The sequence below is a fragment of the Lepidochelys olivacea genome (genome assembly GCF_965140295.1).
Source record: "Lepidochelys olivacea isolate rLepOli2 genome assembly, chromosome: 5".
Taxonomy (NCBI): domain Eukaryota; kingdom Metazoa; phylum Chordata; order Testudines; family Cheloniidae; genus Lepidochelys; species Lepidochelys olivacea.
The window spans coordinates 41686089-41712860 of record NC_140415.1 but is presented as its reverse complement, the minus strand read 5'-3'; the positions used below and the strand labels follow the sequence as shown (position 1 = coordinate 41712860).

The following is a 26772-nucleotide window of genomic DNA, read 5'->3' as shown; positions in this document are numbered from 1 at the left end:
CCATGCATTTAAAAAGAAAGAGAGAAGGGCCCGCTTTTAGTGAAGTAAGAAAATTTACACCAGTCTCACTGGGTAGTCTTTTGATGCAGGACAATTTTACAGAAAATGTGCAGCAAATTAACATAAAATGAATATATAAAATAAATCTATAGCTTAAATGAACTTTTGAGAGTTAAACCATGATATCTTCATAGGTTTTGTGGGTTTTTTCCCCAACTAATGGGAGGCTGACTTTCTCTGATGTGGATATTAAAAAAAAATGCTAAATTGGGTTGTTCTAGTTCAAAAAGAATGCAAATTTTTTATTTAAGTAAATCAATTACACATTGACGGTCACTGAACAAAAAAACCCAATGAATAATTGTAATTCTACCATGTGTTTTAAAAAAATTGTTTTTGCTATTTCATGGAACATAACCTACTATGAAAAACACTTCATTAATATTTAAGAAAAAATAGGAAAAAACATTTTGAACTGTTTTGTCAATTTAGAATGTTTTAAATTCATTTTAATGTCCAAATGTATAATGAATCTTTATTTCCTGTTTTCCCTACCCTCTCCCAGGCTGCCACTGTCAGCTATACAACTTCCAGCTTCTATGAGGGAAAAAAAAGTCCTAGTGGCCCAAGAAATTCCATTAGAAGTGATGTGTCTATTGCGGGAAGGAATGACTTTTGAACGGCTGCTTTCTTGCTCTGGTAGTTCCCTTCTTCCTAAGGTGTTACCTTACTCTGTGGACAGCCAACATCACTTTCAAATGTAAGTTACTTAAATAGCTATATTGGAAGCTCACTTCACCCACTGATGTAGCTAGTTCTACAAAAAATACTTTTAAAGTGGCTTCACAATCTTTGGAGCAATTGAGACAGGATGAGAATGAGAGTTAAAGGAGAACACCTTGTTCAAAGCTCCACAAGAACCATTGTTAAGAGTGGAAGCTGAACTGAAGGAGGAAAACCAACTATTGTCTGCACTCATCAACAATTTTCTGGTAGCAGGGCTGGGTAAGTTTTTACTTTAATTTCAAAACCTACATTAAGAGCACATAAAACAGTGAAATTTGAAGGAATTTAAAATTAAACTAAAAGACACTTTTTGGACAATTTTAATTTGTAGTCAACTTAATACACAAATAAGATAGTCCCATGATAGCTGATTAGTACTTGTGGAGAGAAAATTATTTGGTCAAGAACCTTTAGAGTACACATTTATTGACGTATTTTGAAACAATTCCTAATAAGTTTGATATTATCCACGCATAATATCATCTCCCTGTACATCTCAGGCACAGATGCTTAAAAACACACATACATGCACATGTATAACTTGTTCTGATAAATAACAACTGAGGGCTTTTCTTAACTACTGGGGTAAGTTGACCTAAGTTACGCTACTCCAGCTATCTGAATAACGTAGCTGGAGTCGGCATAGCTTAGGTCAACTTACCCCAGTGTCTTCACTGTGCTGCGTCAACAGGAGATGCTCTCCTCCGGTCGACTTATCTTACTCTTCTCGGGGAGCTGGAGTACTGGAGTCAACTAGAGAGTGCTCTGCCATCGATTTAGCAGGTCTTCTCTAGACCTGCTAAATCAACACATGCTGCATCGATTGCAGCAGGTTGATCTTCCCGGTAGTGAAGACAAGCCCTAAGGCTAAGATTTAGTCACAGGTGTTTTTAGTAAAAGTCATGTACAATAAACAGAAATTCAGGGACTCTGACTTGTCCATGACTTCTATTATAAATACCCCTGACTAAATCTTAGCTGATTTTAGGGCACTGCTGCTCTGGGGAGCTCCCAGGGGCCGCTGCTCTCGGGAGTTCTGGATGCCTCTGCTCTGTGGGGTCCCAGTGTCCAACAGCTAGCCTCTGCTCTGGCAGCAGGGGCTAACTGTTTCTGGTCACCCCCAGGGCCGCTGCTCCAGCCACCTCTAGGGCAGCCCTCAGGACTGCTGCTGCTCCAGTGGTCTCCATGGCCACTGCTTGGGCAGTCTCAGGGACAGCTGCTACTCGGGTGGTCCCCAGGGCCAGCTGCCTGGCGTTGTTTGAGCAGTGGCTAGTGCGGCTAGCCCCAGGGCGACTCCAGCAGCAGCTGGTACAGCTGGGGTCAGTCGCACTGGCTGCTGCAGAACTCTCAGAGGTCATGGAATCTGACTTCTGCATCCTCCGTGACAGATTTGGAGCCTTAATGATCTGGTTTACTGGAGATATGAATACTCTTCAGATATTTCTTTCTACTTGATAGGAACAGGATTCAACAGATGACTAACAGGCCTTTAATATTTAGCCCATATATTTCTCAATAGGGACCACTACAGCTTAACATTTCAGTTACAAGATAAACTTCCAGAGTTCATATTTAATAGTTTTTAGCTAGAAAACCTGTAAAATTTTGTCACATATGAAGTGGATTAATTATACACCTAGATTATCTTGCTACTTTTTACAACATGCTATTATCTCTGACTACATCACATTCTCAGCGGTTCTCAAACTTCATTGCACTGTGACCCCTTCTCACAACAAAAAATTACTAGACGACCACAGCAGGGGGAACTGAAGCCTGAGCCCACTTAAGCCCCGCCGCGCGAGGTGAGGAGCCAAAGCCGAAGCCCAAGGGCTTCAGCCCCAGGTGGAGGGCCTGTAACCTGAGCCCTGCTGCCCAAGGCTGAAGCCTTCTGTCTTCGGCCCCGGATGGCGGGGATCTGGCTTCAACACTGGGTTCCAGCAACTCTAATGCCAGCCATGGAGACCACATTAAAACATGGTCACGACCCCTTTGGGGTTCTGACCCACAGTTTGAGAGAGGCTGAGCTGAATTCACTCTCTCTATGGTGAATCAAATAGTAAACTATTACATCAGAAAGACATCAGCAAAGTTACAAATCCCATGATTTAAACACAGCCATCTTATTTTTGTATGTGGGAACAACAAAAGCCCACACGAAATTAATACAAATTATATAATTACCCGAACACAATTCCTGCAGTAAATCAAACATTTAATTCAACTGCTGGATGAAAAATTAAGAAATGTGCTTATCACTGAAGTTAATCAATTAATTCTTAAGGGGAGGGAGAATCAAATTTTTAAACTACAGCAATTCAAATATATGTAACTTTCAGCATAGTAAAAAGCAATGCTAAAGATGAGCAGTTAAACATCTTATTGTAAATTTCAAATCAGGAAAAATTTGCATGTTGCTTACCTGCGGCTAGTTGTTTTCTTCTCTGTTTCTGGTTCTTCTTTAAATGGTAGCTTAACATTTTCATTTTTATCTTTTCTCAACTTCTTAGCTATGCGTTCTTTCACTTGATATTTCTCGTCACTATCCATTTCACCTTCTTCTTTATCGCTACTGTCGTCATCCTCCTCTTCATCCTAAGTTGATTTAAACAGACCACTTTAATTTTAGCTCTGTTTTACTAGAGGATTTTTTAAGTTGGGAACAACTTCTCAGCAAGAGAGCGGATATGATTACATTTATAATTTATATGCCCATATATGCTAATATTTTGTAATTGCCTCAAAATATGAACTATGTAAACCAAGGAACATATCCTCTATCTTTCAGAGGTACCTTAGAAGATGAACCAGTAGTATCAACAAAGGACCTACATTTTTCAGAGCTACAGTCACAAATACAGGTATTTAAATATTAAATAACTCCACACTATTTAATATCCTAAATCATTTATTCTTAAACTGTGGTCTGTGGACCCCTTGGGATCTGTCTGAAACCAGGGTATCTTAACTGATTCCAGATTCTAAACTTTATTAAAAGACAAATATTTTCTTAATATTAATTTTCCATGTAAACAATTACTGTGTATTACATAACACAGGATTTTTATACAATCCTGAATGGAAGGGGAGGTGGTTCTATATATCCACAGTGCTTCTTTGCACAGTATGAAAACGCATATCTGTGATGCAAGTGTCACACTGGCATGTTGCAAATATAAACAATTACTTTTTATAAATATTATAAATTTCTATACATAAAAAGAGAGAGTACTTGTGGCACCTTAGACTAACAAATTTATTTGAGCATAAGCTTTTGTGAGCTACAGCTCACTTCATTGGATGCATGCAGTGGAAAATACAGTGGGGAGATTTTATGTACATAGAGAACATGAAACAATGGGTTACCATAGACACTGTAACAACAGTAAGCAGGTAAGGTGAGCTATTATCAGCAGGAGAGGAAAATAAAACCTTTTGTAGTGATGACGAAGGTGGGCCATTTCCAGCAGTTGACAAGAATGTCTGAGGAACAGTTGGTGGGGAGGGCAGAAATAAACATGGGGAAATAGTTTTACTTTGCGTAATGACCCATCCACTCCCACTCTCTATTCAAGCCTAAGTTAATTGTATCCAGTTTGCAAATTAATTCCAATTCAGCAGTCTCTCGTTGGAGTCTGTTTTTGAAGTGTTTTTTGTTGAAGTATTGCCACTTTTAGGACTGAAATCGAGTGACCAGAGAGATTGAAGTGTTCTCCAACTGCTTTTTGAATGTTATAATTCTTGATGTCTGATTTGTGTCCATTGATTCTTTTACGTAGAGACTGTCCAGTTTGGCCAATGTACATGGCAGAGGGGCATTGCTGGCACATATCACATTGGCAGATGTGCAGGTGAACGAGCCTCTGATAGTGTGGCTGATGTGATTAGGCCCTATGATGGTGTCCCCTGAATAGATATGTGGACACAGTTGGCAACAGGCTTTGTTGCAAGGATAGGTTCCTGGGTTAGTGGTTTTGTAGTGTAGTTGCCGGTGAGTATTTGCTTCAGGTTGGGGGGCTGTCTGTAGGCAAGGACTGGCCTGTCTCCCAAGATCTGTGAGAGTGATGGGTCGTCCTTCAGGACAGGTTGCAGATCCTTGATGATGCGCTGGAGAGGTTTTAGTTGGGGGCAGAAGGTGGTGGCTAGTGGCGTTCCGTTATTTCCTTTGTTGGGCCTGACCTGTAGTAGGCAGCTTCTGGATACTCTTCTGGCTCTCTCAATCTGTCTCTTCACTTCAGCAGGTGGGTACTGTAGTTGTAAGAATGCTTGATAAGAGATCTTACAGGTGTTTGTCTCTGCCTGAGGGGTTGGAGCAAATGCAGTTGTATCATAGAGCTTGACTGTAGACGATGAATCGTGTGGTGTGGTCAGGATAAAAGCTGGAGGCATGTAGGTAAGTAGAGCGGTCAGCAGGTTTCCCGTATAGGGTGGTGTTTATGTGACCATCGCTTATTAGCACCATAGTGTCCAGGAAGTGGATCTCTTGTGTGGACTGGTCCAGGCTGAGGTTGATGGTGGGATGGAAGTTGTTGATATCATGGTGGAATTCCTCAAGGGCTTCTTTTCCATGGGTCCAGATGATGAAGATGTCATCAGTTAGCACAAGTAGGGGCATTAGGGGATGAGAGCTGAGCAAGCATTGTTCTAAGCCCGCCATAAAAATGTTGGCGTACTGTGGGTCCATGCGGGTACCCATAGCAGTGCCACTGATTTGAAGGTATACATTGTCCCCAAATGTGAAAGTTATGGGTGAGGACAAAGTCAAAGTTCAGTCACTAGGTTTGCCGTGACATTATCGGAGATACGGTTCCTGACGGCTTGTAGTCAGTCTTTGTGTGGAATATTGGTGTAGAGGGCTTCTACAACCATAGTGGCTAGGAAGGTGTTTTCAGGAAGATCACCAATGGATTGTAGTTTCCTCAGGATGTCAGTTTTGTCTCAAAGATAGCTAGGAGTGCTGGTAGCGTAGGGCCTGAGGAGGGAGTCTACATAGCCAGACAATCCTGCTATTAGGGTGCCAATGCCTGAGATGGGGCATCCAGGATTTCCAGGTTTATGGATCTTGGGTAGCAGAATACCCCTGCTCAGGGTTCTAGGGGTTTGTTATATATGTTAATGAAAATGATGTACCTGCTTCTCTGGAGATACCTCTAACAGGATTTTCACTTTGATGTCTCAACTTTCTATTTTAAGACCAGATTAAAAGATACTCCATGCAGGTCATGTGGCTGGTAGTTCCACCTATCATGAGCTGGCCAAAAATGAACGAGTATCTCTGTACCCTCTTCAGTTTCATGGAGGGCTTGACATTTTTCAAAGCTCCCATTAAAAAACGTGTGTCATGGGATATTGATCCTGACAAAAGCTCCTTTTGAACTACCTGATTCCTCTGAACTTAAGTTTCTTAAATTCAAGGTCATTTTCCTAGTGGCTGTGGCTTTGGTTTGAAGAGTGACTAAGCTACAGGCCCAAGTGACTGACCCATCTTATAATAAATTTACAAAAATATAGTGATGTTTCAAACTCATTTGAGATTCCTCCCCATAATTATGTTGGAAGTCCACCTTAATGGGCCTGCTATCCTGCCAACTTTCCCCACATACATGCATGCTCATCCCAGGAACACCTTCATAAGCATGTCATGTCATCATACGGTCGTGGGGGTTCTATTTGGAGTGCAGTAAAAGGCTTGGAAAGTGCTCCCAACTTTTTTCCTTTTGTTAACAATTTTCTGGGTATTGCGGTTATCACAAGGATCCAAGTGGATCTCCTTTTTTTTTTTTTATATGACCTGGCTGGCCTGAAGCTGGAAAGCCACGTCAAGGCTGCTGTTATTGCCTATCTCAGAGGTATTTTTCTTTCAGATATCTGCAAAGCTGTGACAGGATCCTTTCTCCATACATTTATAAAGCATTATTGTTTGGATTTGGCCTCCAGAAGGGAATCACATTTTGGACTCAGTACTTGGATTTACCAAGAACAAATCAGCTTGATTTTCTTTGACAAGGTAACTGGTTTGGTCGATAGGAGGAAAGCAGTGGACATAATATACCATAATATACATGACATTCTGATAAGTAAGCTGGAGAAATGTGGGATCGCCAGAACTACTATTAAGTGGATACATAACTGGTTAAACTACTGCAAACAGAGTAACTATTAATGGAATGATGTCAGAATGGAGGAAGGTCTCAAGGGGGCTCCACAGGGATCTGTTCTGGGTCCAGTGTTGTTTAACATCTTTATTAATGACCTAGATGTAGGTAGAGCATACTGATCAAGTTTGGAGGATAGAGCTAAAATTCAGAGGGATCTTGAGAAATTGGAGAACTGGGGTACAGATAATAAAATGAAATTCAATGAAGACAAATGCAAGGTGCTACACTTAGGAAAGAAAACCCAAATGCACAAATACAGAATGGGGGGGAAACTGGCTTGGCAGCATCATTGCTGAGAAGGAGTTGTGGTGGATCACAGCCTCAACATGAGTCAGCAATGAGATGGTGTTGCCAAAAAAAAAGGCAAATGCAATTTTAGGTTGCATTAACAGTGGCATAGCATGCAAGTCACGGGAAGTGATAGTACTGCTCAACTCAGCACTGATTACGCCTCTGGAGTACTGTGTCCAGTTTTGGTCAGCAATGTATAGAAAGGACATAGAGAAACTGGAAGGGAGGCGGGGGGGCATAATACTGGTCTTCAAATATTTAAAAGGCTACCATAAAAAAAAAATGGATAAAAGTTGTTCTCTTGCCACAGAGGGCAGGACAAGAGGCAATGATTTCAAATTACAGCACAGCAGATTTAGATTAAATCACAGGGAAAAACTTCCCAACTGTAAGAACAGTAGGACAATGGAACAGACTGCCTCGGGAGGTTCTGGAAGCTTCTTCACTGGAGGTTTTCAAAAGGAGGCTGGATAGCCATCTGTATTGGATGGTTTAGACATAACAAATCCTGCCTCTTGGTTAGACTAGTTGACCCTTATGGTCCCTCCTAACCCTATGATTCTATTCTGGAACCTTTTCCAAAAGGAGTGGGGGAGTTCAGCCTCCCCTAAGAAGGTATGCTGTATGGATGGATGTTCCTTAAGTTGAAGCTGGTCAAATACTGTTTGTGCAAAGTTTTTCTACTTCCATCTGGTTCCTGCTCAAACTGAGAGCCAAGTCATGGCAAAAGAGTATGAGAGCCTAAGACCAGTCACTCATACCATGTGTAATTGTGTGGGCTGGAGCAGACTGTACAGAGCTACTATCTTCTGCTGCCCATGAAAGCTTCTCCAACCCATCTGCCAGCATTGTTATGTTGGGGCAATTATACTCTACCAGGCCTATACCTGGCACATGATTTTTTTCCCTGCCTGGAGTCTCAAAGTCACAATTTGCTCTAGGGACAGTGCAATAATATGCTGCCCCTGGCACAAAGACTCAGGCAAAGCCACACTTCAACCAAAAAGTTTTATTCTCCATAATAAAATGTAGGAAGGAGCTTTTTTGCAGTTAAAAAAACCTCCATGTTCCATTGTTGGCTCTGGACTGTATTATTTCTGTTCATTGCAGTTTGTTTACCTTAAGGATATTCCTCAAGTTTCTGGTTCTCAGAAGTGAGAATCCTAATAGATGAAGTGTAGTTGTAGCCATGATGGATGGTATTTTTAGTAAAGGAAAAGTTACTTGAAATTCTGTTTCTATAAATACATCTTTCCACTCAGATTCTCACACACCTCAGTGGCTGGAGATTTTTCATTTGTGGTATTTGTTCTATTACATAATTTTTTTTGAGGAATTTTTTTTCTTCTTGACTGATTTATAACTTTAGAGGAACGTTGTCTACCACTAAGTTGCTGTCAGAAATGTTCAGGCAGCAGTCTATGCAGAATGTGGGAGGTGGTGTGTGGCAGGTCAAGGTCACACTCTACCCTGCTGAATCTTTAGAGTATTACCTCACCCTTAAGAGCAATAATTCACATGAAATATAGAATGAGTATCTACAATGAGTCAAAACTTTGTTTGCGGAAGAAGTGCCACTCACCTTGTCTGAATCCCTCACTTCATTTGCTTTTTCACTAGGGGGGAAAAAAGAGAGACAATCCACATAAGATAGTAGCTCCTTCTCTAAAGCACTCTGAATCTGTTGATAAGAGTCATATTTAAAAACAGTACAGCAGTATCTTAATCATGAATTCACTTAGGTTATATATTTAAAACTATACCAGAGTTCCCCCCCATCTAGCCACTTTTACCATGCTCATCACTATAATGTCAGTTGATTATATTTTCCCCCCATTTGATTGTCACACCCACTAGCTAGAAGAGTTTGAAAAATGTGGGACAGACCAGTAAGAAAATACAATGCTACCATGTAAGGGGTAAATTCAGTTAGTGAGCACTGTGATAGGGTGCTGGGCAAAGGGTTGCTGATTCAGCCCTCTGTCACACCAGCTCCTCTTTAGGGGGATAAATTAGAGCTGGCTGGAGATAACCTAGCCCTAATTGGGGAAGCAGAGATAGCTGCTGCCTAATTAGCCTGGGGCTCTATAAAAGCCTCAGGGGAAGGAAGCCAGAGGAAGAGCAGAAAGAGAGGGAAAAGGCAGGGAGTGGAAACAGGGAGGTAGCTCTTCCCTCCCTCCCGCAGATGGTGAAGGGCTAACTGTATGTGGTGAAACTGTGGTGGGAACAAGCCTGTGAATAAATTGCACCAGTGGATACTAACCCTAGGGTCTCAGAGTGACTTTGTGGACTTAACAGAGGCAGGAGCCAAGGGAGAACTGCCACACTCTGCTACAGCACATTTCAAGACCTCCAAACCAAACAGCAATGTATGCATTTTCTGCGAATCTGGAGGACTTTGTGCTCTTCAACCAAGCAATTCTGGCCCAAGTGAAGAGCACAACAGGCAAGTGGAGGGAAGATGGTGTGGGTATAACCCAGGGGTAGGCAACCTATGGCACGCATGCCAAAGGTGGCATGCGAGTTGATTTTCAGTGGCACTCACACTGCCTGGGTCCTGGCCACCAGTCCCGGGGCTCTGCTGCTGACCTGGGGTACCGGCCGCTGGCCCGCTGTTGACCTGAGGTACCGGCCGCTGGCCCGCTGCCAGCTAGGGTTCCGTCCACCGGCCCCGCTCAGCCCACTGCTGACCCCGGGTCCCGGCCATCGGTCCCAGGGGCTCCGCTGCTGGCCTGAGGTACCGGCCACCGGCCCCCAGCCAGCCGGGGTTCTATCTGCCAGCCCTGCTCAGCCTGCTGACGATCCCAGGTGCAGACCACTTGGCCGGGGGGCTCTGCTGCTGTTCTGGGGTCCCATCTGGCCCACTGGTCCAGACTGTGGCAGTGAGGGGTGCAGACAGGGGCAAGAGGGGGCACAGCTCAGCACTCCCACCTTAAAAATTGTTCCAGCACCACTATACTGGGATATTTAAGTCCTGATTTGCTGCTTACACCACTTTCATGTCACGTGGAACAGCGCACTGCATTTGATGTTGAGATTAGAATGTACATACAAGAACTGGAATCAGAATTTTCTGACAGATTTCAAGATTTCCAGCGATTTGGCCCAATGCTTTCTTTTCTAATTAAACCTGAAAAGTTCAACGAAAGCAACTTGGATTTGTCTGTATTTCGAAATGCAGCTCATTCAGTTAAAAAGCTCAGAATTGTGGGCATCAAACTTTGGAGATCTGCGGAGTACACTTAAAGCTACCAAGAGAGATGATGGGGCCTCTGTTCTGACCTGCAGGACATCCCTGCCAGTGAAATTTAACTGTCTGAAGAAAATTGTGTTTGCAATGCTTTCAGCATTTGGATCCACATACCTGTGTGAACAGGTATTTTCACACATGAAAACTGTCCTCTGTCCCTCTCGGAGCCGGTTAACAACTGATCACTCAGAAGCCTGTGTGCAGCTTAGAGTATCCAAATACGTGCCAGACATTGAAAAACTCAGAAAGGAAAAGCAAGGGCAAGGATCACACTAAACTGATATCTGCATTTTCGTTTAATTTTAAATGAAGCTTCTTAAACATTTTTAAAACTTTATTTACTTTACATACAACAATAGATTAGTTATATATTATAGACTTATAGAAAGACCTTCTAAAAACATTAAAATGTATTACTGCACGCAAAACCTTAAATTAGAATGAATAAACGAAGACTCGGCACACCACTTCTGAAAAGTTGCTGACCCCTGGTATAACCCTTTAGAGAAATTATGGTGGTCCTAGAGACCACTTTGGACAAAGATGAAGTAGCAGGATACCTCATCTACACTTACTTTGAATAAGCATGAAAAGAGGTAGCTCCTGAAAGCAATAATGGCAGTCAAAAGAATTCTACTGAAAACATAAAAAAGCAAAACTATGTCATCTGTTGATTTTTGGACTAGTGGGTATACTAGAATGAAATGTAAAAACAAAAAACCTAAACTTCCTTTATTCATACTAGTAAGATGGACATCTATGATCTCACATATAAACCATTCCTGGACTTGTAGCGTGAGTAGTTGGCATCTAGGGCAGCCTTCTCTCTAATTGCACATTTTATGGGATTTATTGGGATTTAGGGGAGGAGAACAGCGACAATATGTTGTTCTTCCTGTGATTCTTATCTATTTTCTTTCCCTTCTCTATTACTCCCTATTCCTAAACTCTTTAGTCTCCAACCTATCTTTACCATTCATCTACAAATAAATAAATTTATTATTGACTGATGGGCAATCTTGCACAGATAGGCATTAATAGATATTTTTACTAATCATATATAATCTCCCAATATCTGGTTTTCTAAACTGTAAACATGTATAATATTATGAGCATTCAGTGCAATTTCTTTAAAGAAATCCCAAAGGCCAAGACTTGATGAAGTGCGCCAAGCCAACAAGAAGGTTCTTTCCCAGCCCTCTCTCATCATGTCTCTGGTGATGGGAAACATTTTGGCACACCAACAATGACTTGAATTTAATGACAAAATAGTTTTATTCAGGAAGCCCTGTATGGAGAGAACTGTTACTCAGAAAAAGCAATGGATAAAATGAAAGTGCATGGTGCCAATGAGATCTAACATATTGAAACTGAAGCAGTTCTGTAGATTAAAACTATTGTATTCACCTTTTAACAGCAGGAACTGAGCTTAGATGTGGATCATCCTTCAGCAAGTCATGACTGCTTTTACTTTTTCCCTTCATGCTCTATAAAAATATAAACAAATAAAATAAAAGTTACACAACCGTATTTAGGAGAGTGGGAAGTGGAGGGGACTCTGGTAAAAATTGTAATTTATTTCCTGTTAATTTTAGCCCAAGAAGTAAGGGAGAGAGAAGCAAAAAGGGAGTTATTGTGAGATCACTCTTCCTTTCAAGGGGACTGGCTAGTTGAGTCTACAAATTTAATAGCTCTTTCAGCACTAAAAATGCTATTAAATCTAAAAAATTACATCATAACAGTTTCAGAGAAACAGTCCCACTGCCATCAACACAATACAATAGAAAAGTGGGATACCCCAGCTGGTGTAGACAAACTTGGGTAACCAGACAGGTAAGAAAGTCTGTCATCTCTCCATGCCAATTCAGACAGTTGCCACTTACAGCAGCACTATCCATCACTAGAACAGACAGACAGAGAGATTAAACTCCTCAGAGTGTAGCATGCAGGAACCATCTACTGAAGGTAGTATCCATAAAACCTGACAGAACAAATCGAAAGATCTGACTACACGCCCAGGTCCTTATATACAAAGGTTCAAGTAGGAAAGCATTCCCTTCTCAACCGAAGAGACAGCCGTGAATGTGAACTAAGGTTTGACAGACAGTGGAGCCTTTATTCAGCATATAATTTCTGAAATGTAGTACTTTAAGGACTCAATATCCGCTGCTTGAAGCCTCAGGAAGGTGCCACTGAGCCCATCCTCAATGAAGAAAAGAACGTCAGAAAGGTCACATCTGAAGATTTAACTTTTTATCCTGAATTAATCCCTGTCGACGACCTCAACTTTGTATGATGTGGAAGTCAGACTTTTTTTTACCCATTTAGCTATGTGAAAAGTTATTTGTTCCAACAAGTCCCTTCTTAGGGCATGGCTAAACGTGCAGATGTAGAGCGCTGTGAGTTAAACCAGCCCTCGGAGAGTGCAATAGGGAAAGCGCTACAGTGTGTTCACACAGTCAGCTGCAAGCGCACTGCCATGGCCACATTTGCGGCACTTGCAGCGACATTGGGAGTGGTGCATTATGGGCAGCTATCCCACAGAGCACCTCTTCCCATTCTGGAGCTGTGGCTTATGGGAAGGGGATGTGGGGCATTCTGGGTCCTGTCCCAATGCCCCGTGATGCATCCCAGCAATCCCTGTGCTTCCGTCCACATTTGGCACCTTCTTTCAATGTTTTTTGTACTGTGCTTTCTGTCTTCCCTTTTGGTCTGCAGTAATGGATCCCGATGTGCTGAGGAATATGCTGATGGGTCTCGCCAGCACGTCACGTTTGGCAGTCGAGTTACTCCTTAAGCTACAAACTGACAGCAAGGAGTCCAACGATATCGACTCATGTAACACATATGACACGAGATTGCTTGTGGCATTCATGGACATGCTCACCACCGTGGAATGCCACTTTTGGGCTTGGGAAACAAGCACTGAGTGGTGGGATCACATTGTCCTGCAAGTCTGGGATGATGAGCAGCAGCTGCAGAACTTTTGGATGAGAAAAGCCACTTTCATGGGACCGTGTGATGAGCTTGCCCCCATCCTGCGGAAATGAGATTGAGAGCTGCCCTGCCGGTGGAGAAGCGGGTGGTTATTACAATCTGGAAGCTGGCGACTCCAGACAGCTACTGATCTGTTGCTAACCAGTTTGGAGTGGGAAAGTCGACCACTGGAATTGTGTTGATGCTAGTTTACAGGGCCATCAATCGCATCCCGCTCAGAAGAACCGAGACTCTGGGTAATGTGCATGACATTGTGGCTGGCTTTGCACAAATGGGTTTCCCTAACTGCGGAGGGGCAATAGATGTGATGCATATTCCAATTCTGGCACCAGCCCACTTAGCCTCTGAGTAAATTAATCGGAAGGGGTATTTCTCGATGGTTCTCCAGGTGCTTGTGGATCACTGTGGGCGTTTCATTGACATTAACGCAGGCTGGCCTGGAAAGGTGCATGATGAACGCATTTTTCAGAACATGGCCTGTTCAGGAAGCTGCAAGCCAGGACTGTTTTCCAGGACCAGAAGTTCACCACAGGGGAAGTCAAAATGCCCATTGTGATCCTTGGAGACCTCGCTTACCCTTTAATGCTGTGGCTCATAAAACCCTACACCGGGAGCCTTGACAGTAGCAAAGAGCGGTTCAACAACAGGCTGAGCCAGTGCAGAATGACTGTGGAGCATGCTTTTGGCAGTTTAAAGGGCTGCTGGCGCTCTCTGTATAGGAAGCTGGACCTGGCCAATGACAACATCCCTGCACTTATATCCGCGTGCTATACCCTCCATAACATTTGTGATGGGAAGGGTGAAAGATTCACTCAGGCATGGAACTCGGAGGTTCAACACCTGGAGGCTGAATCTGAACAGCCATAGAGCAGGGCTATTAGAGGGGCCCAGCACGGAGCTGCAAGGATCAGGGATGCCTTGAGAGAGCAATTTGAGGCCGAAAGCCACCAGTAATATTTGGTGCCCTGCATGGGAGTGAAGTACAGTGGTTCCAATGTTAGTAGGAATCTGTGCTTGCTACACTGACTTGCAGTGCCTGTTGCTTTCCTGGGCTAAGGTATCTTTTACTTAATACAATAAAAAGTTTTCAAAGCCAAAAAAGCCATTTATTTAAAATATAATTCATTTACTGAAAAGAAACACAACTGCTTGGGAAACAGAAAGGGCAAGGGGGTGGGGTGGGTAACAGTTCAATCACAGATTTGCGTATGTCCTGTTCTCATACTCAGCCTTCCTGTCTGGAGTGCTGTGCAAGGAGTGCTGCACTTCAGGCTGGCTATACTGCATGGTGATGGGGTTTCATTCTCCTTTCACTCCTGCACTTTTTGATTTTCATTAAGGGACTGCTGCAAGACTTCATGCAGCATGTCTTCTTTGCTTTTACGTGGCCTCTTCCTAATTCGTTGGAGTCTTTTGGCCGGTGATAACACAGACGGCTGAGATCTCAAGGTTGCATCTGTAAAGGCAAAATGCAACACCTAACAGAGGCAGCATTGTTCACACCAGACAGAGCAATGATTCACCCATACTTAAAGACGAACACAGTCTAACAATAGCATAATTTGCCCTTCCCAAAGCAAGCTCACATAACCCACAGGAGCCCCAAACTGGTGAGTAAGCACAGGGTCGAGGGGAACTGATTCTTTCACAGCCGTACTGTCCTCTGCGGTTCTGTGCCTGGGGACAGCCAACAGCTGCAGGGGGCCCCATACTGAACACTGTCCCCACATTTTCCACAGGAGTTCATCCTGGAAGATATCTCGCTGCTGAGAGTTACCTCGGAAGCAAGGGAGGGTCTTCTACTACAATGCGGCTTCTGCCCTGGCCAATACGCAGCTTGCCTGTGTGCAGCAATGGTCCCCCCGCCTCTCACGGCACAGTGGCATGGACTTGTTAGCCTGACTGGGACGAAGAGCACAGTAGCGCTTCCAAGGAACCTGCGCAAGTGCATTGCACAGGTTCTGGATGAGACCTCTGTAGAGATCACTGAAGTCGATTACTGCGATGTGAGAGAGCACATCAACGCCCTATTCTGCATCTCGGCATGCATGCAGCTCTAACCCTCCTCGCCCCAAAAGCCCGCACCGAATAGCTTCCTTCCCAAAATAAAAGCCATTTACCGCGCACCTCCTCTGGTGTTTGTCCTTCCCCAAGCACCAGCCGCTGCGACTGGCTACCTTCCTCCTGGCTTGAGAACAGCTCCTGGCTGCATGCATCTAGGGATGCCGGGGTGTCTTCCTCCTCCTCAGCACCCTCGCTCCCACTTTCCTCCTCCTGCCTTGTTGAACTGGGCTCTGAAATGTCCATGGTGGTACTCTTTCATTCATGCATCATCACATCAATGCGGTACCCAGACCTCAGTGTGCTAGTCGAGACACCTGGCCATCATGAGTAGACTTGTAAAAACTCCAGCCTGAGACTCTGCTCTGTCCGAGACCCTGCTCTGTCCTCCCTTCCTATGTTCATCCCCCACTATTTTCCTCCTATCTTATCTCTCTCAGCTTTTCACACAATCATTAAACCTACCGTACCACACAGTACCAGCACAATGAGATGAGACTGCTCATCCAGCACTGACAAGCCTGAGAAAAACCTGTAAGGAGATTGATCTGACCAGACAAGACAGATGACATCCCAGACCAGGAAAGTGAGCCTGAGTCCACAGGAACAACTGTTCTAGTGCCGGGTCAGAGTGCCATGCCTGACCAGGTGGTTGGTATCCTGACATAATCAATAAAACCCATATTTCCCTCATCTTTATTATCCTCTCTCTTTTTCCTCCTTGTATCTGTTTTGTCAAAGGCAGAGAAGATGACTGACATTCACACCTCAGAAGTGAACAACAAACTAATCCTTTCTTCCCCACCAAGAAGGACTGCCTGACAAAATGAGATCCAAATTGATACTTTTTCAGAGAGAGATGCGGACTTAAACAGGTTTTGATTTAGTTTGTTCTGCATAAGCATTCAATTTCAATTCCAAAATATCTATGACTTTTTCTGATTATTCTTCTCTTACATATCCTGATCAATAAACTTCCGAACTTTGGCATGAATTTTCTAGTGTGCTTGCCATGGTACTAAGCAGACTGAGGCCTCAGTACTGAAAACCCCGAACCACATTTAACTGTTTGGTATTATACACGGTGACAGGGTCATGTTAACATCTTGACTCTCTGGGCACATATATTCCATCAAAATTAATACAAAACAGTCTCTTCAACAGTCTACCTTTTTATTCTCTTGAGTTGAAGCCAACAGGACCCACACTATCTGGCTACCAAATCAGTTAGCAGAATAGCCCTACATCTGCATGCAGTATCTTAGAACCTGACATCCTGCCACGCTCAGCTCGGACCTCAATTTTCTTAAGGACTCCAGCTAGCAGGATGTCATGAACCACAGGTCTCGGAACCTGGGTCTGCTGGGTTCATGGGAGTGGCCACGCTCCAACTCGCCACCTGGCAGATGGCTGACAATTGCTTACCTGGGACCCATGATGCTCAGCCCCAATTTGACGCTCCACCCATGAGGTCCTATTGGTGAGTGCTGGCTGACCTACTTAAGCCAGCAGCAGGAACAGAAAACTGTCCGAACAACAGGGTTCCACCATGTTCTAGACTGTGCTCTTTGTGCTTCCTGCTCCCCGAGCTTGATTTCCTGGCATCCTGACCTAGCATGACTCCTTGCATCTGACTTATGGTTCTGATCTTCATTTTGTCTCCTGTCTCTTACCCCCTGGTACCTCAACCCAGCCTGACTCTGGTTCCTGACTCGTGGTTCAGATCTCCAGTTTGTTTCCTGCTCCCTTTCCCCCGGTATCCTGAGCCAGCCGATACTTGACTCCCATCTCATGACTGCAGACTCTGGCTCTGAATACTAGTTCTGGTTGCCCATGATTCAGCCAAGACAAAGGGGCAGAGAAAGAAAGTTATGTGGCTAGACCTAACTACCAAAAGTGAAAGAATGCCCATTTCTCTGCTATGGTGATGCAGAGCTAGAGAAAATCACCTATTTAATAGGTAGGCAACCAGGTCTATATGTGGCGTTTTCCCTCATTTACAAATAAAGAAGAATGCTAACTAGTGCAACTCTCATTCTTTCTCACTAGATGTAGTCCAGCTCAGCCAGTCTGAATACATACGATGAAGGAGCAGTAGTCACTAAAGACAGGCTTCAGCCCTGAGTGAAGGAAAGGATGATGATGTTGAAAACAGTGACAATGAGGGGAAAAGGAGGGAGAATTTCGGAAGAATGAAGAGATCAGTTTGGAACATTTTAAGCTTAAACTGATGGCAAGTCATCCAGGTGGAGGTGTCAAAGAGACAGTCTGAGATGAAAGATGAAATGGAAAAATATAGATCAGGAATGTAAAAGTTGATATGTGAGTTGTCAATATAGTGATGATAGCTGAGTTTGTATAAGTGGTAAGACCCACCAAAAAGAGAGACGAGGATAGGACTTAGAACATAACCCTAAGGAACACGATCCTCAGAATGGCAGAAAGAAGGATGGGGACTCGCCAAATGTGCAAAAGGACGAACCAGAGAGGTAAGAGGAAAACCAGTGAAGACAGTATTGTAAAACCCAAGGGAGGGTAGGCCTTTGTGAATAAAGCTATGATCAGCAAGATGAAAACACAGAGAAGTCAAAGGATGAAGATGTAGTAGAGGCCCTGAGATTTGGCCAAGAAGAGATCATTAGTGATCCTGAGGAGAGCAGTTTTAGATGAGTGTAAAGGGTGGAAGCTAGATTGGTGGGAGAGGAGGAGGAGGATGTAGGAGGGGAACTTGAGGCAATGGTTAATTTAGCTATCCACATTTGAAAATATTACCCGAGGTTTTCAGAAATACACTGCTCTTTTTGGATAATGTCCCTTTCGACTCTTTGACCTCCCTGGCACAAAGCCAACAGATCAGTGTATCCAAGCAGCGTACATCATAACGGACAGTTACAGTGACACAAAACTTTTTTTTTTAAATCTTATTTAGGTGGCAAAGTCAAGCACTTGAAAGTCAGGAGAAACCTGAATTACGGTACCAGTGTAACCTTAATTCTGCCTACTTCTGCATATTCATCATGATATAGCCTTTAATTACATGATCACATACTGTTTTTTCCATAGGCTCCATGCCTCATTCAGTGCACAGGATAGATGCACAAAGGGACAGAATTGCAGTTAAATAGACATCCACAAAAGTGGCATTTCCTAACTTTTGAATTTTTCATTTTGCATGCTAAACAACTTTTTGAAAGCTAAACAACTTTCTTTTAACACAGTTTACACCCACACCCACACCGTATCTATGGGCTTTGAATGGCAGAACCACTAATATGCTATGAAGTATAACAATACTGTGTTTAAAGAAAGAAACAACAAAACAATTGTAAAAGTGAGAAAACTAAAATCATATTCAAAATTACACAAGACAAAAAAATAATTTATATAAAAGATTTAAAAGACTGCAACATCGGAGAATAGAATGCTACAAACTAAGTATGCAGCTCCTCCCTACCCCTAAATTGTTATTGATCAAATCTAGAAAAACTACAAAATGAACAACTTTCAAGGTTTCAAACTGATATACTATAAAACAATGATGCCAAAAGAAAAACAGTAAGAATAGGAGATGGAGAGATACAAGTAATTGGGAACTGTACCTGACTAACTCTGTTGACTTCCACTTCCTCCTCTTCAGCTTCCTCTCCAAATGAAAGCAAATTAAAATTTCTTTAAAAAACAAAACAAAAAATACATTTTGATGCAGTGACATTTTGAATATGCAAACAATAAATATGAAATTTCAAAATTCCAATAAATAAAATGCCAGTTATTTACTGGATGTTATCTCATTTAAACCATTAGCTACGTGTTTGCTACTTCACCTCCATTAAACAAAGGTATTTTTAATTGCTTATAACTTTGCCAGACTTCAACTTTTTGGGCCAAAATTTTGCATTCCATTCTGCCTCAAGCTGATTTTCTTTTTTTTTTTGGGGGGGGGGGGGGAAGAAGGCGGGAGGAGTAGTTGGGTGTCAATTTCAGCTAAAATCATCCAGACATTTCCAAGAAAGAGAATAGGGAAATAAGCATTGTTTTGCTCATGTTACAAAAATTCTTACAACTATTTTATTGAGAGGCTCACGCACTTCTTGCTTTAAAGAAGGAGCTAAATATCTAACAGGGGGTTGGTTGTCCTAGTGTCAAGAGCGAAATTCACCCAAATTTGGCCAAGTTATATGCTTCTGAAAAGATTGTAGTTTGCACAATTGCTCCTCCTGGCTCCAAGAGGCCAATGTGGTGCAAGGCACAGGAACGGAGAGCAGGGAGACTGCTTATACCTAGGCATCTAGGAGGAGAAGCCAACTGATAAAAATGGGATAAGGAAAAGGGGGGGGGGAGGAAAGAGACAGTTACTCACCCTGAGCAGTAATTGGAGTTCTTCAAGATGTGTCCCCCTATGGGTGCTCTGCTTCAGATGCGCATGCACTCTCTGGGCCTTTCATCAGATTTTCTCGATAGCAGTGCCTGTTTGGCCCGCATATGTGCCCTACTATGTGGGTGAACTTCCCCCTCAGTTCCTTCTTTACCACAAAGTCCTACCAGGGAGAAGGCAGGCAGGTAGTGGAGCACCCATAGTGACACACATCTTGAAGAACCCCAGTTACTGCACAAGGTGAGAAACCCCTCCTTCTTCTTCAAGTAACGTCCCTATGTGTTCTTCACTTCAGGTGACTCCTGAGCAGTATCGCCAGAGAAAGGAAGGATCTTCAGAGCAGAATCCAATACTGAAGACAAAACTGGACTGCCAACTGCCACATCTGATCTAGAGGCATGAACCAAAGTATGTACTGAAATCCAGGTTTCAGCTCTGCAAATGTCAGCAACTGGAACATCCTTTAGTAATGCCATAGACATAGATTGCAACATTGTAGAATGGGCTGGCAACTTAGAATGTTGGCAGAGTCATAACATGAAATAATACACCCAGAGATCCATCACGAGAGACTTTGGGTGGAGCCTGTGGATCCTTTAGATCTGTCCACAATCAAAACAGTCTTGGAGACTTTCAAAATGGTTGGTCCTGTCTAGATAGAAGGCTAATGCCCTTCTGGCATCCAAGGTATGGAAAGCAGCTTTCTGTCTGGAGTGATGTGATTTTGCAGGCAATGGTAAATGAATGGTCTGATTAAGATGAAATTCAGAGGACATTTAGAGTAGAAACTTGGGATGTGACCGTAACGAAACCTGTTTCTTGAAGAACACTGCGGGGCAGGGCAGGGGAGGGGAGATCTGCCATTGAAACCCTCAATTCTCCCACTTTCTGGGCAGAAGTGATGGTAACCAAGAAAGCTGTTTTCATGGGCAAGTGGAATAGCGAATATGTAGCTCAAAGGGGTCTGTCATAAGGCAATTAAGAACACATTCAAGTCCCATACCGGGGTAGGTTCCTTAACCCATAGATAACTATTCAAATCTTTAAGAAATCTTGAAGTTGTGGTGAAAAATCGTCCACAGACTAATGAAAGGCTGTTACTGCTGCCAAGTGAACCTTGACAGAACTCATAACAATACCTGATCTTTTTAATTCTAACAGATAATCCAGGGTGGTGGAAAGAAAAGCATGGTCAATGGTCACTTGCCAACAGATACACCATAGGTTAAATTTCTTCCATTTCTGAAGGTAAGTACTTCTCATAGATGTTTTTCTGCTATTTAAAAACCTGTTGTACCTCTTAAGTGGGAAGTCTCTATCCCGAGAACCATCTAGGAGCCTTGCTTGAGGTCAGAAAACTTCCAAATTGGTGTGAAGTGGCTGTCGAGGGGCACCCTGAGACAACAGGTGGCAAGCAACTGGAAATCTCAGCAGTGGATGAGAAGTGAAGTGAACTGAATCAGGTAAGAGTACCAACCTGCCTTGGCCAAGTCAGTGCAATCAAAATGACCTAGTCCTTGTCCTGCTTGACCTTTTTGAGAACTTTCAAGATCAATGGCATTGGTTGGCAAGCATAAAGAAGACTCCTGGCCCATGGAATAAGAAAGTCATTTCCCAGTGACTGAGACACGACTCTCTCCCCCCTTCCCCCACAGAGCAAAACTTCCTGCACTTTGCATTGGCAGCAGTGGCAAAAAGATCCACTTCTGGAAATCCCTAGGTTAGAAATATGCTGTGGAGCATTTGTGAATCCATCTTCCAGTCATAACTCTGAGAGAAGTTTCTGTGAAGGTGATCAGCTGTGATGTTCTGTATACCTGAGAGGTAAGAGGCTGAGAAGCTATCAGGTTCGTTACATGCTAATTTCAGAACTTTGTCTCCTTGGCACAGAGTTGGGGGGAGCATGGTCCCTTATGTTGATTGATGTAAAACATGCAGGACACAATGTCTGTCATGATCTTGACTAATTTGGCTTTGTTCAGTGAAAGAAAATGGGAGCAAGCATTCCTGACTGCCCTCAACTCCTGAATGTTGATATGCAGGAGACTCTCATAGGAAGACCATTTGCCCTGGATGACGTGTGGACCAAGATCCACTCCCCATCCCAACAGGGATCTGTCTGAAGTGATAATGGTGGTCAGAGGAGGTTGAAAGAAGAGAACTCCCCACACAGACTTTGGAGGAGTTCTTCCACCAATTGAGCAAGTCCAGAATCCAAAGGGGAAGAGAGACCTATTTGTGAAGTCTGTGCTTGTTTGGTATGTAGACTGTCTTGAGCCACCCCTGAAATACTGAAGATGCAATCTGACATGTTGGGTCATGCAGACACACACCCCCAAATGGCCCAACTGCTGAAGACAATTCGCTGCTGAAGTCTGAGGGCTTACTTGACTCTTTGTACTAAGATTCTGTAGATTCGCAAACCTGTCGAGGCTCCTATAAATTCTATCCATTGAACCAAGATCAAAACAGACTTTTCATGGTTAATCTGGAGGTCTCAGGTATGAAACAAAGACCTCATCATTTGTACTGCCAATGGACTACACGATAGGATCAGCCCCTGACTAGCTAATCATTGAGAAAAAGGAAGACAGTTATGCCTACACAATGTAGATGGGTGGCTTGGACTGCCTTGACCTTTGAGAATATGCTTGTGACAGACGAGAGGCCAAAAGGGAGCAGTTGGTATTGAAAGTAGTCGTGGTTGAGGCTGACTATAAACCAAAGAAACTTCTTGTGAGAGGGGTGAATTTCAATGTGGAAATAAGTGTCTTGAAGGTAAAGAGTCACAAACCAATCCCTGAAATCTAGAGGGGGAATAATAGCTGTCAGGATCACCATCCTGAATTTACGTTATTTCATGCAGTTGTTGAGACATCTGACATCTAATATTGGTCTCCATCCTCCATTCTTTTTGGGGACCAGAAAATACTTGGAACAGAACCTTTCCTCCCCGTGCTGAACTGGAAGTGGTTCTATAACCCCTAAGCATAGGACAGAGACAACCTCCTGACTCAGCAACTAATTGTGAGATGGGTCTCTGAAAAGAGACAGGAAAATGGGATGGGAGGTGAAATGGATTGGAATAACCAAGATTGTACAATCCCCAACCCCCCTGTGTTGGATGTTGTTGTGTCCTATGCAGATCCAAACTACGAAAAGGGGGGTATCCAAAGTGGGGAAGGAAGATGGGACATTGCGGAGATAGATTTATTTGGAGCAGGTGGTTCAGACTCTTGACGAGGCCATCAAAGCTAATGTTTGGATGTCGCAGATGGCTAAAATGAAGAGGAGGTAGTAGCAGGCTTTTTCTTGGAATATCTCAGCATCTTGGTCAGAGCATTAATTGATCTACAGAAAGCAGAGAAGTGAATTGAGCAAGATCTTTGTGATGTCTGGAACCTGCTAAATTTTTTTTATTTGCAAGATATATTCCAAGGGATCTAAGTGTGGCCACTGAGTCCTTCAAAGTGTGAAGGCAATCATCAGTGACTCCAAAAAACAATGTGTGACCATCAAAAGGGAAGTCCTCTACAGTGCTCTGTAACTCCCTAGGAAAGCCTGACAACTGCAGCCAAGAAGCTCAGCCCATAACAATCACAACAGAAATGGACCAGGCTGTTGTATCAACTGCACCTATGAAGGCTTGCAGCAACGTCTTTGGCAGAAGCTGACCCTCATGTATGATAGCCTTAAAATTGCTTGTGGTGCTCTTCTTGCAAATGGTCAATAAAAGTGTTAAACTTGTTAGAATTCAAATAGTCATATTCTGACATGAGCGCTTGATGGTTTGCTATTCTGGACTGTAGCACTGTGGAGGAATAACTCCTGCAACCGAACAGATCTAGTCACTTCTGGTCCTTGTTATAGGGAGTATATTTTGTATTGTGTTGTCTACCACATACATTCATTGCATCCATGACCAGTGAATTTGGTGTTGGATGTGAGAATAAGAACTCTGAATCCTTGGTTGGCACACAGTATTTCTTGTTGGCACTTTTACAAGTGTGTGTGTGTGAGGGGAGGGGGGGGCGGCATAGCTGGAGTCTGCCAGATTGTCTTGGCAAGCTCTAGTAAAGCTTCATTAATAGGGAGTGCCACATGAGAAGCTGGTGTGTGTAAAATGTCCAGTTTATGATGGGAGTCCTGGGCTTCCTCAAGCAGGATTTGAAAAGTATCTGCGATATACTTCATCAGCTTCTGGAAATCTCTAAACTCATCTGCCAAGGACTGTGGTAGACACATTACTACCTCATCTGGCAATAATGAAGAGATACACATATGAGGTGTAATACCTTTGTGAGCTCTTGCTTCTTTTTCCTCAAACGTCTCCTCTCCGGGTTCGGCTGGAGAGGAGGAAGTGAAGGCACAAGACAGTGTATGTCTATGTTTCCTGAGAGGACTCAGTGCCCTTAAACTGTTGTCAATACAGGGCCCAGGGATCCTAGTGAGATCACTGAACGGGAGCACAGGGCATGAGAGGAGGCATCCATGGTTTATCACCCCAGGTTGTCAAAGGTCAGTGTTGCCTATCCTCCCCTTTTTCTGTATGTGAAGGAGAATAATGACTCAGAGGAGACAGGAGATCTGTAAAGAGAGATCTGTGAGTCGGAGGAGTCATCCTCAACATAGTAATCCTGAACATAGTCCAGGGGAAGTGATAATTGTTCAATCTGGGTGGTCAAAGTTGGAGAAACAAGAGAAGAAGTGTTGAGACTGTAACCTAGTAGACTTTGGTACCAAGAGATGTGCGGTCCTGGTAAGTAATAAAGGTGCTGGCTCCTTCAATACCAGGAGGACTCTTGAGTATTGAAATTCCTGCTATAGCAGGGGAAAATAAGCGGGAGCCATGCAGAGTCCTGTGGAAGTCAGCCTTGGTAGGTACATTGGTAATATGAGTTGGTGCAGCCAACTGAGATAGGTACATTGGTAATATGAGTTGGTGCAGCCAGTCCTGTGTGCACAGAACAAGAATGTCCTGACTCAGAGGCAAAAGGTCTGAGGCACTGGGATAGGTACAGAAGGATCTGATGACATCAACCTCTTTAAAGTGGAATGTCCACTAAAATGGGCATAGTCACTGGAAGTAGAAGAGGTATTCACTATTGTGCCTTTCTTAGCAATATCATGGCTCTTCGAAGCAGGTTCCTTCTTTGTGGTTCCAGAAGTACTTGGCGCCTCAGTAACGCTCCCTTTGCGGCCTGAGGTCCCCAGTGACCAAGACTTCCTGGAAGGAGATCTAGCGCTCCTGCCAATGTGTGTGGACTTAAGAGTGTGGGACTTTTGGTACTGCTGTGACAAGTGACAATGCTGGATCTCCCACTGCTGTGACAAGTGACAATGCTGAGGCTCACAGTAACCAGAATCCAGAGGTAGACAGGGGACCCCACCATATCCCAGAAACAAAAACCAAGTCCAAAATAATCCCTCAAATGGGGAACAACAACAACATGTCTAAACTAAACTAAGCATACTCGGTTAGCTCAGTATACAAAGTGAAACTAAGACGGCATGCTAAACGCTTCATCTCAGGATGAAGACAGTTGAGAATGAATTGAAGGCGATTTTTCCCTGCAGCCCAATATAACCTCACTACAAGGCACAGTGACATGCAGGGTGCATGAGCAGGCCAAAAGGGGACTTCTACCACAAATCTCTGATCATAGGGTCGGGGGAGCATGAGCACCTGAAGTGGAGCACCCATCAGGATGCTACTCGAAGAAGAACAAAGGGATTACAGGAGTCAGAAGGGAAGACAGGTGACAGGAGCAAGCAGGTTGGGGGGATGAGGGGAACTAGTCAGGGAAATGGTTTGGATCTGAGGGAGAGGCAAGCAGGTGCTGGGATCAGAACACTGGATAGGAGGACCGAGACAGGCCACTGACAACAGCAAAAGGAATCTAACACCACTACACCACACTCCCCTCCAGAACCTAGAACTGAATCCAAACTAGGAGTCCTGAACTTCTACATTTCTCTGTCTGCAAATAGATGTGAAACTCAATGTCAAATTGTGTGCGCGCACGTGATCCACACAGAGGATAACAGGCATCTACTACTACCAGTTACTCAGGTGGTAGGGATTTGTGCTGGGATCTAACTGAATCTTGCTGATGACCCAATACACATAATAGTTCCACATGACAGAATTTGTTTTTTCATGTTGCTGTCTTTTTTAAAAAACAAACAAATGAGGAATTTACTAAAAAAACACTTGTTACAAGATTGTTAAGGTTGCAAAGCACTTGTAAGTTAGAAAATACCACAATTAAAGTTGCCCATGCAAACTTAATTTGCCCCCTTATGTATGTATAATCATACAATTTTTAATTACATAATCACATGCTTTTTTTCCCTAAGACCCCTACCTCATTTATTGAAGGGCTAGCTAGTTATTCAATATTTCTTTTTATGCTCCTCATTCAAAATACGTGGCCACAAACCTTTTTAATACCCACCATCCAAACCCTGCACTGAATACAAAACTATTAATTTTCTCTTTGATGTTGCTATGGGACTCTCACTGTAGTATCTTAGTGCTTCACAATATTAATGAATTTATCAATACAACAACTCTGTGAGATTAAGTGATGCTATTAGCCCATTTTACAGTTGAGGAACCAAGGCACAAAGATATTAAGGCTAAAACTGTCAAAAAATGTCCACTAATTTTGGGTGCTAAACTTGAGACACTGAAGGACTGATCTTTCCAGAGTACCTAGCATTTTTATAGCACTTTATACATTCAAAACACATCTCCCAGACTTCCGTTGAAGTTGTAAGCACTCTACACTTCTGTAAATTTGACAACAAATGTCTCCCACTTGACATCCAGAAAAGAAGAAACACATAAT

At 43.2% G+C, this 26772-nt stretch overlaps 1 protein-coding gene and 1 long non-coding RNA gene across 2 annotated transcripts in view; both read right to left on the bottom strand.

Moving 5' to 3' along the window:
* The window catches only part of CWC27 (CWC27 spliceosome associated cyclophilin), a 228923-nt gene that overhangs the window by 179955 nt on the left and 22196 nt on the right, over nt 1–26772 (bottom strand). Inside the window, exons 7-10 of the mRNA XM_084628358.1 lie at nt 19143–19212; nt 11893–11972; nt 8818–8851; nt 3209–3381 (exon numbers count right to left, since the gene is read on the bottom strand). Of these exons, the coding sequence (XP_084484484.1) occupies nt 3209–3381; nt 8818–8851; nt 11893–11972; nt 19143–19212 (357 nt within the window). The remainder of the gene's footprint in view (nt 1–3208; nt 3382–8817; nt 8852–11892; nt 11973–19142; nt 19213–26772) is intronic.
* Nucleotides 14567–17412, bottom strand: LOC311520697. Its single transcript, XR_014711672.1, has 2 exons — nt 15610–17412; nt 14567–14938 (listed from the first exon to the last, which is right to left on the bottom strand). It is a non-coding gene; the product is annotated as an uncharacterized lncRNA (long non-coding RNA).